Below are 14,823 nucleotides of genomic sequence, written 5' to 3'. Positions count from 1 at the left end.
TTGCAAATAAAAATAAAGATCAGAAAGGGTCAACGCTGGCAGATATCTGAAATTTGGTCCTTTCAGACTGGATACAGAGATGAGTAGAAACAACATTCCTGAATGGCTGAGGAATCTGCTCCTGAGTTCATCTCATATTATTGAGCAATAGTTGTGTAAGGAAGTTTAAATAAAAAGAGAAAAAGCTGTTAGGATCATAAGAGTTCACACACACTGAATATCCTCCTGCGACATACTCCACCAATCGTGAATGAATCCTTTCCACCACTAATTAGTATCCCTTCCCTAATCACTCGTGAATCCTCTTCTCCTCCCAGAATCAATAGTAAACCCCATCACCAGTAAACCAATCATCAAACTCTCTTCCCCAGTCATAGGTAACCCAACTCCAAATGCTGAAGAAAATTACTTGCATTTTTAATTGCACTTTTCACACACTCCGAAAATCCCAAAGGGTGTCCACTCTTCTGGACGTTGGAATTCATGTCATTTTCCTATATCTAGGTCTTGAAAGCTTATTTTGCTGCTCTAACTCTGCATGCCTGCAACAATCAGAACCAATGAAGTACTGTGCAAGCTGCACTCCAGAGATCTGGTATCATTCAGAACAATATTTCAGTGTAATACTGAGGCCATGCCATACTGTCTGAAATGCCATCATTCAGATTAAACCAAGGCCTTGCCTGCCCTCTCAGGTGGATGTAGAAGATACAATGGCTCTATCCAGAGACGAACAGGAAAGTTCTCCTGGTGTCCTTGTTAATATTTATCTCTCAACCAACAATAGATTATTTGGTCTTTGATTCACTGCTGTGTCTTCCTACTTTAGACCAGTTATTACATTTCAAAAGCACATCATTGGCTATGAAATGTTTTGGGGCGTTCTGCAGTTGTGAAAAGTGCTATATAAATGCAAGTCATTTCATTTTTATGATGAGTGGTTGCTGTTGTTTTATAGGCAAATTGTGACAGTCAATTTGTGCAAACAAAGTTCCACTTTCACCTCAAAATCCATGAGGTGAAAGTGGAACTTTGTTTGCACAAATTGACTGTCACAATTTCCATGAGGTGAAAGGTCAGATTATCTGTTTGCCTGAGCATTGAGGGACAAGTGTTGGTCAGGACTTGGGGGGAGCTGGCCTGTGCTTCAAATAATGCCATGGGATCTTTTATATTCAGCTAAGCAGCTGGACAGGGCCTTGGTTTAAGACTGAGGTACAAGTGCAAGCATTGAGTCAGGCTGCATTTGAAAGCTCCAAAAACACTGCTTCCTAGGTAACAACATGGAAGCCCAAATGTGTCTAAATCTATGTGGTTCTCAATTTGATTCTCTCTTGTTCTTTAAGATTCTTCATAAAATCCATCTCTTTGACCAAACTATTAAGCACTTTTCCTAATCTCCTTCTTTGCCTCAGACCTCACATTTATTAGATCACTCTCCTGTGTAGAGCCTTGGGATATTTTCCTACATTAAAGACATTATCTAAGTGCAAATTGATGTTGCTGTTAATAGTAACAGACTGCAACATTTTAGCGAAATGGTTGTCCTTAAATTAGGAAAGACATTCGTTGCACCTTTCCCCGTCAGGTATATTGTTGACAGTACTTTCCAAACTCACAACCTTTAGCATCTTAAAGGACAAGGGCAGCAGACACATGGGAACATCACCACCTGCAATTTACCATCCAAGCCACTCATCATCCTTACTCTGGAAATATATCACGGGTCCTTCACCATCGCTGGGTCAAAATCCTGAAAAGCCCTTCCTAACAACTCCGTGGGTACAGCTATATGACATGGACTGCATTCGTTCAAGAAGGCAGCTCACCACCACCTTCTCAAGGGCAATTGGGGATTGGCGATAAAAATTAGCCTAGCCAGTTATGCCCATGAAAGCATGTACTAAAAAAAAAATTAAACCATGGGTACAAATTGTTAACTTCAATCATTTGCTAAGATCTCCATTGGGTTGGAGTTAATGCAAGACAGATGAATCTGGGAAAACAGGTCAGATTTTGTGGTTCTACTGACTATTCAGTGACTATCATGCTCACTAGAGATAATTTATATGCACAGTCTTTGGAGGAGGGCCATGGTAAAATAGCCCATGGATGGATGTCTGAGTGAATGCTTTTATGAGCTGTCAGATAGTCACTGGCGCCAGTGGAAGGGCCCCCAGGAGGGAGTCAATGCCATGACAGAAGACAGGAGAAAGGCAGATTGAAATTAAAAACTGAATACTGGTCTGGGCAGGGAGGTGCCTGAATAAAGTATTTTCTGAATCCAAGGTTATGTTACAGGAAAACGGGATCTTCAACTTGGTCTAATAATATCTAATGATCACCACTGAGAACACCCTAATTACAGCGTTTGTGTTCCTTTATTGAAATGAATATACCTTGTGAGTTGATTTTGTTGCTTCCTGGTTCCGCTTGGTTTCCCTCCAAGTCATTGCCATTCTGGTGAAAGGGGCAGTCAATGGCCGGCTCCCAGTCAAACGCACTGAGCAGTTAACATCATGTATAAATACAGTACATCACACTTAGTATGAGGGCCATATAACACCATAGGAACAGGTAGCCATTCAACCCTTGAGTCTGTACTTCAGCTCAATTATAGAATCATAAAATCCATGCAGTGTAGAAGGAGGCCATTTGGACCCTCAAGCCTGCTCCGATTCTGTGGTGAGCAGAGCAGAAGAATTCTGCCATCTTGTATCAGGTCAACCATTTTAAATAGAATACATGAAAAAAAGATCTATTTATAAAGAACTTAAACATTCTCAGGAATCTCATACTACTCCATGAGCTATGACCTACCAGCGAAGTGTAGTTGCTGTTGTTACAGACGGAAATCTAGCAGATAGTCTGAACATTAACAACAAATGGCCACTGAACCTTTTTTGGTGCTGCTAGCTGAAGGAAGAATGTTGGCCAGGACGCCAGGTGAACATGACTAGTGCCATGGATCCTTTATCCACCTGGTTATTTTTAGCTATAGTTGCCTGGGGAAACTATACAATTGAGATAAGACACAGCTTACCTCTTTCAGCTAAATGGACAGTCCATGTTTTGATTGAGCTGGTTAACACAACAGCGACACTATAGCACATCCCTGGTATTTGTTTCTACCATTTGTTTACTGACCAAATACAATAATTTTTTCTTTTTTACACCCTACCCGCACATTGCCAAATTTTCAGATGGCACCCACCCTGTTGGGACTGTATCCAATTGCCTTGATGTGAGGCAGTTGGAGTGAAATGAAGCCTAAAGATTCAACCCAGGCCAAGAGGGAGAGTTTTTACCCCCAGTTGAAACGTATTAAGATGTTAAAATATTTATTCCTCAGCACATGTCTTTGTTTTTCTTTCTTTATTTAATTAACCAATTTACTTCCGCCCTTTCTTCTTTGGACTGCCAGGCCAGGCAAAGCCTCGAAAGGCTAAACTGTCAGTGACATTGTGCGAGATGTAGTACAGATTGAACATGGCTGCTGGACTCAGAATATCCAACTCAGTTTCAGATTTGGAACCTTTCTCCTTCTTGTCCTTCTTCTTCTTCTTTTTGGCACCCCCAGCTTTCTTGCCGCCCTTTCCTTTCTTACTGCCGGCACGGGTGGCCTTTCCCTTTGTCTTGCCGCTTTTAGCAGGCTGCAACAGAAGCAGACAAATTCAGCTTCAATCCAACCAAATGGTCACTCACCGCAGAAGATGTCTAATGGCATGTGTCCCAACACCTGTGCCATCCCCACCTCCCCCCACCAAAACAACTGCCAGTCTGCCAACCTCCAACCCTGTTAAGCAACCAAGACATGGGCAGTGTGAGGTGCCAAGGAAGCCAATGGTTTTATGCTGCTTGGAATTTGAAAGAAAGAGATAGGGAGGGACATCATCAATTATTCAGTATTATCAATCACCCACTGGTCAAATAAAGAGATGGGTAGAGATTAGACGAACCATCCCTTTTTTATCCCAACAGAGGCACAGCACTTAGTGACATGAGAGAGAGGAAACTGCTGGAAGCTTGCCCCTATCAGTGCGTAAACACCCTTAAAACAGAGAAGATGAATCAATACTGTACCATTGTGAAATTGTATGGCGTGTAACTTCCTAATGTTGTTCAAAGAAGTCCATTCCCTAGAGGAAAAGAACAATTAGTAACCATGGACAACTAAAATCCAAATAAATCCATTAGTAGCAGTACCACAACAGCATTTTGTTGGTCACGCCTCTACTTCAGCTGATCTATTGCTGAAACCCTCCTCTATATCAACTTTGGACTCTATTACCCTAGTGTTCACCAGGATGGTAATCATACCCCCAGCCAACAAAAAAGCTTCAGTTCATTCAAAAGGCTGTTCCCAAAACTTTATTCTATATAACAACTCATGTTTGCCCTTCATGCTGACCTCGCTGGACTAGAGCTGATCGCACAAAGACTCTAATTTAAAATAGTCATCATTGACCAGAAGCCAACTTCAACCAGCCCTACAAATACTGAGGCAACGATAGCAAGTCAGAAGCTGGGAATCCTGTGGTGGTTAATTGACCTCCTGACTCCCCAAAACCTATCCACTATCTACAAGGCACAAGTCAGGAGTGTGATGGAATATTCCCCACTTGCTAGGATGGGTACAGCTCCAACAACATTCAAGAAGTTTGATGCCATTTAGGACAGAGCAGTCCTGCTTGATTGGGTCACCTTTCACAAAGATTCATTCACTCCATTACCAGGCACAGTGGCAGCAGTGTGTACCATCTACAAAATGCACCGCAGGAACTCACCAAGGTTCCTTGAAGGACAAGAGCAGCAGATACCCTGGGAACATCACCATCTGCAAGTCCCCCTCCAAATCACTCACCATTCTGACTTGGAACTATATAACCATTCCTTCACTGTCACTGGGTCTAAACCATGGAGCTCCTTCCCCAGCACTGGGGCTGTACCTCAGGTACTGCAGCGATTCAAGGAGGTGGCTCACCACCATCTTTTCAGGGGCAATTAAGGATGGGTAATACCATTATTACCTGACCTGCATTTACAAGGACCAGGCAGCGACACCCACAAATAACTTTATAAAATCCATGTTAATGCTTCCCACCATCCTCTCCACCTCCTTCTAACTCCATCAATACCCATCTCTTCTCCCTAATGTGTTACTCTGGCTTTCCTTAAATGCATCTGGGCCATTGGTCTCAACTACCCCGCTGTGTGAAGTCTGACATTCTCATCACTGTCTGGGTAAAGAGGATTCTCCTGAATTCTCTATTGCATTTCTAACTGTTGCTTTTTTATATTTCTGCTCCCTAAGCTGCCGCTGCTAAATGGAAACATCTTACCCATGACATTTGGGATAATAGTGGTAGCCTTATTCACTAACCAGCAAGGGTTTTGTTCTAACCATTATAAACTAGATCACTGAGTCTGAAATACTTACAGGATGCGCCTCACGGGGTGGATATGTCCAGTGTCCCCTCTCCGACCTGTAGCAGAAGGAGTTCAGGTCACAGGAGGGGCCAAGACAAACAGACAGCGCCGGCTGAGGAAGAGCTTCTGCAGGGCTTTGCAAACACCTCGTTTCTGCCTCAGAAACGGATTTGCTGGAGTTCTGTCTGCTGCTGGAGCCGGGAAGTTTGGAAGGAACTCTGCTCTCTCTGTAGCAGAGATTTACTGAGCACTCACCTTATCTGGAGTCTGAATCAGAGCCAGTCACAAACTCTCCCTGAGAACTCGAGTGGAAATGAATTGTTGACAACCCGTCGCCTTAGAAACACTTTCAGAAAGGCGCCACATTCACAGGTTTCGCCTGGCAATTGACTAAAACCATTGAATGCCCTGGCAGGAGGGCATCTGAGGGGTAAATGCCTCCGGGTGCGGGGTCCGGGGACAGACTGGGTGAGCCGAATGGCCTCCTGTACCATAACAATTCTAGGATTATCCTAAAACCCTGTAAAAAGGCAACCTGCTGATGGGAGAAATGAGTAACTTCAATCAGGAAATGTCCCAGCCGAGGATCATTAGTGATTCCCTGAGTTCAGACAATTGTTAACATCCTGGGTCACTGTCCCTGAGATCAATAGCTCTGTGACTACAGAGAGGACACCGGCAGTGGGGCTAATTGAGTAGACAGTGTGAGCAATAAGACTGGGACTCAGATGCCAAGCTCCAGTTCAGGGCGCTCAGCAGACACAGAGATGTATACGGGAGCTCCCAGTTGGTGGTGTCCATCCTCCTCCCAATCCAAATACCTCCTCCCTATCCTGTCCCTGTCTTTAGGGAATCAGAGCAGGGAGGTTCCCTAGGGAACCCTCAATCTCTGCTCCTTTCTCTAACTATCCCCTGAAGGCTCGCAGAAAGCACTAGAAGATAGATTACCGTCGCCCCCTGTATGTGAACTTGGGAGGTGCTGGGAATTGCAATTAAGTGTGGGTCAGGATAAGCAGAGAATCTTTGCTTTGTTCCCATCAAACAATTCAACGCCCCTTAGCACTGTGAAAATGCAAGATAATAGAGAATGTAGTTGCACATCTGTGGAGAAGGTGCCTTTGAATTCAATGCGTGAGAGAGAACACGCTGGATGTCACAAAATGAGCTTTTGTTCTAATCTGCAGCGATTACTCTGAATGCTTAGTCTGAAGAGTTGTGATGGTTGGAGGTCAATCTTCTCGGTCCCAGGATATCACTGCAGCAATTCCTCAGAAGAGTGTCCTAGGTCCAACCATCTTCAGACACTTCCCCCCAGCATAAGGACAGAATAGGGATGATTGGTAATTATTGCACCCAGTTCAGTAGTATCTGCAACTCCTCAGATAAGGGGAGCAGTCCTTGCATATAGCAAGACCGGGACAATAATCAGGCTTGGGCTGGCAAATGGCAAAGAACATTCATGCCACACAATGATCATCTCCAAAACGTGTGATTAGCCATCTCCCTGTGATGTTCAGCTGCTGAACTTCACCACTGTCAACATCCTGAGGAGTTAGCACTGTCTAGAAACTGATCTGGGCAAGCCAGGTATTTGCAGTACTGACAAAAGCAGCTCAGAGATTTAGAATGGTACAGGTAAGTAACTTGCCTTCTGATTCCCCAGTCTGACCTGCATTTACAAGGCAGAAGTCAAAAGTCTGGTGGAATATTGCCAGGATGAGTGCAGCTCCAATAACTCTGAAGAAATTTGGCTCCATCCATGACAAAGCAGCCTGCTTAATCAGCATCCCGTCCACCACTCCAAACATCCCTCTAACCACACAGGGGAAGCAGAGTGTAACGTCTACAAGACACACTGCTGCAATACATCAATTCTCCCTTAACAGCACATTCCAAACCAGAATCTCTCCCACCTATAAGGACAAGGGTAGCAGTCACATGGGCACATCATCAATTTTGTTTCGAGACACACATTAGTTTGACCTGGAACTTTCTTACCGTTCCTTCACTGTTACTAGGTCAAAAACCTGGAATTCCTTTTCCACCAGCACCGTGAGTGCATCAACACCACATGTACCAACTTGACATCACCGTCACAAGGGCAATTAAGGAAGGAAGGAAGCAACACTCACACCCCATTACTTAATTAATAATCAGTGGAGCATTGCTCTGCAGTAATTTCTTTATTGAATCAAGGAAAAGCCATCATTTATTACTCATCCAGTTATCATCGAGAAGGTGATGACCTGCTATCTTTGAACCACTGCCAGAATATTGACCCATCAACAATGAAAGACTGGCTGATGTATTCCTACATAGGAATGGTATGTGACTTAGAGGGGAATATGTCGGTGGTGGTTTTTCCTTTGTCTTTCTTGGTGGTATAGGTTGTGGGTTTGGAAGGTGTTGCAAAAGTAACCTTGGTGAGTTGCTGCAGCATATCTTGCACGTGTTGTGCTGATGATGGAAGGAATGAATGTTTAAGGTGGTGGATGGAGTGCTAAAGCAGTGGGCTGCTTTCCCCTGGGATGAGTGAGCTTTGAATATTGTTGAAGTTACATTCACCCAGTAAAGTACAGAGTATCCCATCACACTGCTTTCACAATGATGGGCAGGAGGTGAGCTGGCTGCTGTTGAGTATCCAGCCTCTGATCTGCTCAGCACCACAGTATTTATGTGGCTGGTCCAGTTGACTTTCTCGTTGATGATAACCCCTCAGGATGTTACTGATCGGAGGATTTGTGATGGCAATGGCATTGAATGTCATGAGGAGATGGTTGGATTTTCACTTCTTGCAGAGGGTCATCACATGGCATTTGTGTAGGAACAATATGATGTGCCACTTAGAAGACAAAGTTCGAATGTTACACAAATTTTGAGTATGTAAGTACATCGTGCTTAATTTGATGTTGATGGAATCCAAACCAGGCGAATTTTGTGTGACAGCACTGCAAACAACACTTTCCATCACTTCATTGAAATATTACTCCTTCAATAGCAAACCATTTTAAAGTGAATATTCTGCAGTTACTCAATGAATGAATACTCAATGGAGGAGTACCCTGCAGCGATTTCTATTATGAATGGTTATTTGTATAATTTGATTATACCGTGCCAGCCATATTCAGAAGAAAAATTAGTATTAGAGAATGAAAGAGGCTGTAATATAATCTGCAAACTCAGATGACATTTATACCAAAGTGGCTTGTAATCTTGTACCATTACAGCCCATTTCATTCATTCTCAACATGCATAGTGGTGGAAAGATGTAGATGATTTGATTTGGTTTGATTTATTATTGTCACATATGTTGGTATACAGTGAAAAGTATTATTTCTTGCACACTATACAGATAAAGCATACCATTCTTAGAAAAGGAAAGCAGAGGGTGCAGAATGTAATGTTACAGTCATAACTAGAGCATAGAGAAAGATCAACTTAATGAGAGGTCCATTCAAAAGTGTGCTGGCAGCAGGGAAGAAGCTGTTCTTGAGTCAGTTGGTACGTGTCCTCAGAGTTTTGTATCTCTTACCTGATGGAAGAAGATGGAAGAGAGCATGTTCGGGGTGCATGGGTTCCTTAATTATGCTGGCTGATGGAGAACCTACTCACCCTTTACCGAACTTGCTTTGATGGTAATTTGCTTGCTACATAGGGATTCATAAATGACAATGAGCAGCATGCAACTAGTCCACGGTCAGAGCATTCGTGACTCCATTATTGATAGGGGTCACTCAACAAAATCAAAGGTCAATGGCTTCTTGCTAAAATTTCCAAGAAGGATGAAATTTTGATTCAACATCTGCATAGATTCTTAGAAATACAGCATTCTGTACTAGAACCCAGCAGCAGTCAAACTGCTCTATGAAGAAGAGGGGTACTCTTTGAAGAAGAGGGGTAACATCCCCACGTCCTAGTCAAAAGTCTTCAATCAATAGGCACCAAAGAAAGCCCCTTTTACTTATCAGTTGCAGGGTTACTTGATGTGGAGATGCTGGTGTTGGACTGGGGTAAACACAGTAAGAAGTCTCACAACACCAGGTTAAAGTCCAACAGGTTTATTTGGAAGTAAAAGCCACCAGCTTTCAGAGCACTGCTCCTTCGTCAGGTAAGTGGGAGTTCTGTTCACAAACAGGGCATATAAGGACACAAACTCATTTTGTGAACAGAACTCCCACTTACCAGGTAAAGGAGCAGTGCTCTGAAAGCTAGTGGCTTTTGCTACCAAATAAACCTGTTGGACTTTAATCTGTGTTGTGAGACTTCTCACAGGGTTACTTGATGCAAGCACAGGAACAGCTGCATTTCTGCAAGCTCTTTTAATTTGTTTTTTATTCTGATGCAAAACCCATAATGATTCAATCCTGATGTGTGTAATCTGCACTCTGAAAGGGAACTTTGGGATGTCAAACATGAGGTGCAGAGGCTTTGGTGAAACTCTGGGTGGATCCTGGACATTGCTTGATGATCTTGTCATGTCTTTAGCCCTTTCAAATTCCAATGATAGTTATATCATCCTGCAGTTCTTCATTAATCCTCAACTTTGTTCTTTTGTGATTATACTCCTAATTGCGATATTGCCTTTTATCTTGACGAGGGTGTATGATATATGAGCACAGGGGCATTTGTTGCCTGTCAGCCTGTTAGACTGCAATAATCAGGATTGTTAATATTTTCTTTTTGATGGTATTTGTCCACCGGCGAGCATTAATGGTGGAACGAGGGAAACTTTAACATACTGCGCATTATATTGTTTGCATTCAGTCTTGGTTTAGATGGCTGGTACCAGGGGAATGGGGTGGGTGGGAGGATCTCCCCCCACTGCTTCTAGCCCTTTGTCAAATACTAAATCTTGAGTTTCAATATTGCAATCCGGAGATATTTGCTAGTTTAGGGATTGTTTGTGGATCTCCTTTCTATTGAGGAGCCCGCTGAATTAGTTGTATAACATGAAAATTATGTGGTGCGTACCTGCTTTTTGCTGTGCTGTAATCCTTGCATTTACACCGAGGGAATACAATTTTTAATTCACGTCACATTATTGTTTTGACGAGTAGTGTCACAGCAGGGTGGTGGGTAGGTGTAAACATGGTTGGTATAGCCTTGTAAATCATTATTGTGGGTATGGAAATTCCCTTGTTAAATTATTAGGGTCACATTTTACTTTTTTATTTTTGTTATTTTGGGATTAAGGAATCCGTGCTTGTTTCTATGAAGACAGATCATGTATCCTGGAAAAGACTGGGTGCTTTTTTTTGGCATCTCTGGTGTCATAGGAGTGGAGGAATTATATATATGATAGCTCAGGGATAGTTGACTAATCCTTGGATATCTACCCTTGTTAGGTTGGACTTCTGTTTTGATTTGGCTGCATAGGTAGTGAGTGGTTACTTGATTACTTGGCTCGTGAATGTGGGCATTTATCCTGTTGTTAGGATTCCTCTGATGAGGGGAAATAGGTTGAATCATGTTGATGGTGAGGCCTAAATGGTGCCTCTGGGGTGTGTAGAGACCAGGGTAGTTTGCTTTATTCAATGTATAAGAGTGATGAGTATTCTTGGCTTGTTGGCCCTTGTTTAGTGCAGTAGCGGCTGTGTGTACCTGGCTCACGTGGATGGTAAGCTGAACAGGGGAATAGATTGTCCTTCTGTGAGACATCCCCTTTTGGAGGCTTCTGGATTGCACATCTTGAGACTTGGTTCCCTATTGGCTGCGGGGCCTGACTAAGAGTCTAGGTGCCTTGGCTCAGCGTTGTCAGAATCTTTCTTCAGTTGGAGATTACACTGTTTGAAGGAGAAAGCTTCCTCTTCCAAGTGATCTTATATGGGGACTGCCAGTCTGTCAGTCTTCTTGTAGGGTAATGAGCCTTGTGCATGAATCCTTGGCTTACTGGTTCCTAAACGTGAAAGTATACACTGCCATGTCACATCTTGTACCAGTGGCAGTATCCTGATTTTTTTCCTTTTCCTTGATTTATCCTTTCATTGCCCAGAAGTCCGGGGAAATTTGAGTTCGGCCTCAGTTGGTTGTATATTACTCCATAAGAGATCTCATATATTGTGTAGCTCTGTCCCTGTTATGCTATGGAGGAGGATGTAGGGGCATATGCTCATGGTTTTACCCTGTTATCCTGAGATCCCCCCACTCTTTCTGGTATCCTTTCTTTTCCTGTACAAGGGAACACAGCGACTACAATGATTGATAAATTGAATCGTTTGTATGAGTATTTGCTTGTCTTTTTAGTATGCTTATGTGGAATAATGATTACTGTACTGTGCTAGATTCTGGGAAGTTGTTGCATTGTGTGGCCAAATAAAAAGTGGAAAATTTTCAATAAAAACATTCTCTAAAAAAAACTGTCAACAATTTGCACTTACATAGTGCCTTGAGGTAGTAAAATATACCAATATACAGGAGTAATTAACAAACATTTGACACTGAGCCACAGGGAAATATTAGTTGAAGGTTGGTCAAAGAAGCAAAGCAGGAGGGAAAGAGTTAGTAAGGTAATTTGCTGAATGCAATTTATGAAGTGGTGCTAATGCAAAACGGCAAACACATTGGCTTCCAGGAACTACCGTCACAGCAGTCCAAAACATAAGTCACTGTGAAATGACAAGCTTTCAGAGCACTGTTTCTTTGTCAGGTGAAGCAGAGACAGGCACGCAGGCACTCAATATGTGGGCGGAGTGATGATAGGCCAATACTTTCAGGTAGAGTGTCAACAAATAAGTACAGTGTAATGTAGTGTAGGCCAGCTGAATAACAAGTTCTTTTTTAAACAGGTAAAACTGATAGTCAAGTCCTGCACTCATGACGACGACCTTAACCAGGATCTCAGGTTCATGTTGCGCTACATGTAACCCCATCATACTGTTCTGTGGGGTAAAAATCTTTCTAATGGTCTTGTTTTGACATCATACACACCTTTATTACATGACAATCGCTCTGCCTGAATTAGTTTGCATAGTGTTTAGCACCATCTTACTCTGATTATTTATAGTTATCTCTCTGCCTTAAATCATCTGTTCTTAGGTCATCCCTTCACTTGTTATATAGCCCGTCGACACTTTACACGTACTGATTATACTTAACTGCTTGTACTTATCTATTTGCACCTGTAATTGTTATTTAGCCGGCCTACACTGCACTACACTGTTTGCACTTATCCGTTGACATGCTTGATTACCTGAGTGTGTCGGGCTATCGTCACTCCGCCCATATATTCTGTGCACGTGCGCCTCTCTCCACTTAACCTGTCAAAGGAGCAGCACTCCAAAAGCTTGTGATTTCAAATAAACCTGTTGTTGTCATGTGACTTCTCATCTTGCCCACTCCAATCCAACATCAGCATCTTTACACTGTGAGATGGGTGTAAGGTGCAAATGTCAGCATTGGAATAGCTTGGCCACAAGGTAGAAAAGTCAGACAATTGTCAACACAAAGGACAATTGTTTGGGGGCATAAAAGATCAGGGCCAAGCATTGAAATGTACACAAATGTGTGAAGGAAAAAATAGATTTGGTGGTTTTAGGGGTAAATATAGGTCAATATGTTCAAATACATCACGAACAAGATTGAAATCTATTCTGTGGGCCAAAGAGGGATGTGTAGAAAATTGCCTGCTAAAGGTTGAAAGTAGAAATGTGAAGACGGATAAATGTGTTGACGATGTTCTTTTCCACTTTTTGGGTGGTAAGATTTTTCCCCCTCAGATCAACTGGGTTGACCTGGTTAAGTCAAGTTAACTAGGACCTAACAATATGAAAGATTACCTTGGTATGTTTTACAGAATAAATCTAACCAGCTAATTACTGCCCTCTCTTCTCCAACTCATTAATAAAATAATGCAGGGAGTTATCAACAGTGCCATCACATGATCCAGTCTCCAGTGATCTGCTATGCAGTAGGTTCAGCTAGAAGCGCGACTTCAGATTTCCTTCAATGCCTTGATTGAGATATAGCAACAAGAGTCGACTAGAGCATCAAACTAAATAGAATATTAAAAGCAGCATTTGACCACAAAGGAAAACTGAGAATCTTTGTGTTCAAGGGGAAAACCCTAAAATGGCTGGAGCCATATCTCTTACAAAGGTGGCTAACCTCAGTCACATAGTACCAATGTAAGGCTGGGATCACTTGGTACGGATATCAGGGGATAGGGAGCTGAGGCAGGTAAAACATAGCTCAACTATGATCTGACTGAATGGTGAAACAAGCAGCGAGGGATGGATGGAATGGCTGACTCCTGATCTTACGTAGGAGGTGAGACTCGAGATCCTGGGATAATTTCCATTGAAGGAGAGAAGATTTTATTACACTTCTTAAAATGGAGAAGTTTTGATTGTAAATAGGGAAAAATTATTTTTTCTGGTTAGAACAGGCACTAAGGTAGTAAAGCAAGAGGATCACACCATAGGGTCATAGAATCCCTACATTGCAGGAGGAGGCCATTTGGCCTATTGAGCCTGCACTGACAATAATCCCACCCAAACTCTATCCCTGTAACCCCATATATGTATCCTGCTAATCCCCCTGACACTATGGAGCAATTTATCAAGGCCAGTCCACCTAACATGGACATCTTTGGAGTGTGGGAGGAAACTAGAGTACCCGGAGGAAGCCCAAGCAGGCACGGGGAAAATGTGCAAACTCCTCACAGACAGTCACCCAAGGCTGGAATTGAACCTGGGTCCCTGACACTGCGAGGCAGCATTGCTAACCGCTGTGTCATCCAACATAGAGAAATGCTATTCCATGTGGAAAGATTGCAGCAGAGATCACTGCTTCTACTAAGAACAGGTGGAGAAAAACAGCGATAAGATGAAAACAGTATTGCATTGTTTTAGTACAAACACAATGGGCTAAATAATTTCCTCCCGTGAAGTAAACTTTATCCGGTCCTGTGCTGTTAATACTGCTGGACATTTCTCAATCCCAAAATGTTTGTGTTTCTAAGGTTTTCCTGCTTCACAAAACAAACTGGCCAAAGATTGTAAACAAATCAAGATTTTTTTCTCACCGCTCTCATACATCCTTCTCCTTACATATGTATTTTTAACTTCATCAATTTCCGTTTGTTTATCCTACTGAATTACCCAATAAATATCTTTATATCTGTACACTTACCAGCCAACAACTTGACCTGGATTTTGTCTTCAGAATTGGTGGTTAGGAGGGCCTTGGAGGTAGATTCATCACCTAATGCATCAGCTGCTGTGACATCATGAATAAGAGTACTGCATTGTGGGCAGCACTGACTGCTCATGTCATCACAGCAGAGGGAGGCTAACACAACGTGACTGATATGGGTTTCTAAAGAGGAACAGAATAACTGGTCTGACCTCCAGAGGCCTGGGTATTGTCACTGGATTAGGAAGCTAGGTACCTGGA

General features: G+C 42.7%; 1 protein-coding gene across 1 annotated transcript; it reads right to left on the bottom strand.

The window, feature by feature from the left end:
- Positions 1-3,086: 3,086 nt before the first annotated feature.
- smkr1 (small lysine rich protein 1) lies at positions 3,087-14,823 on the bottom strand. Its single transcript, XM_080207622.1, has 3 exons — positions 14,560-14,823; positions 4,084-4,139; positions 3,087-3,653 (listed from the first exon to the last, which is right to left on the bottom strand). The coding sequence occupies exons 2-3, from the start codon at positions 4,084-4,086 to the stop codon at positions 3,393-3,395; spliced, it is 264 nt and encodes an 87-aa protein (XP_080063748.1). The 5' UTR covers positions 4,087-4,139; positions 14,560-14,823; the 3' UTR covers positions 3,087-3,392.

This window comes from Carcharhinus amblyrhynchos, chromosome 19 (assembly GCF_965287045.1).
Source record: "Carcharhinus amblyrhynchos chromosome 19, sCarAmb.v2.hapA, whole genome shotgun sequence".
Classification (NCBI taxonomy): domain Eukaryota; kingdom Metazoa; phylum Chordata; class Chondrichthyes; order Carcharhiniformes; family Carcharhinidae; genus Carcharhinus; species Carcharhinus amblyrhynchos.
The sequence above is the reverse complement of the archived record's forward strand: the minus strand, read 5'-3'. Positions and strand labels throughout refer to the sequence as shown.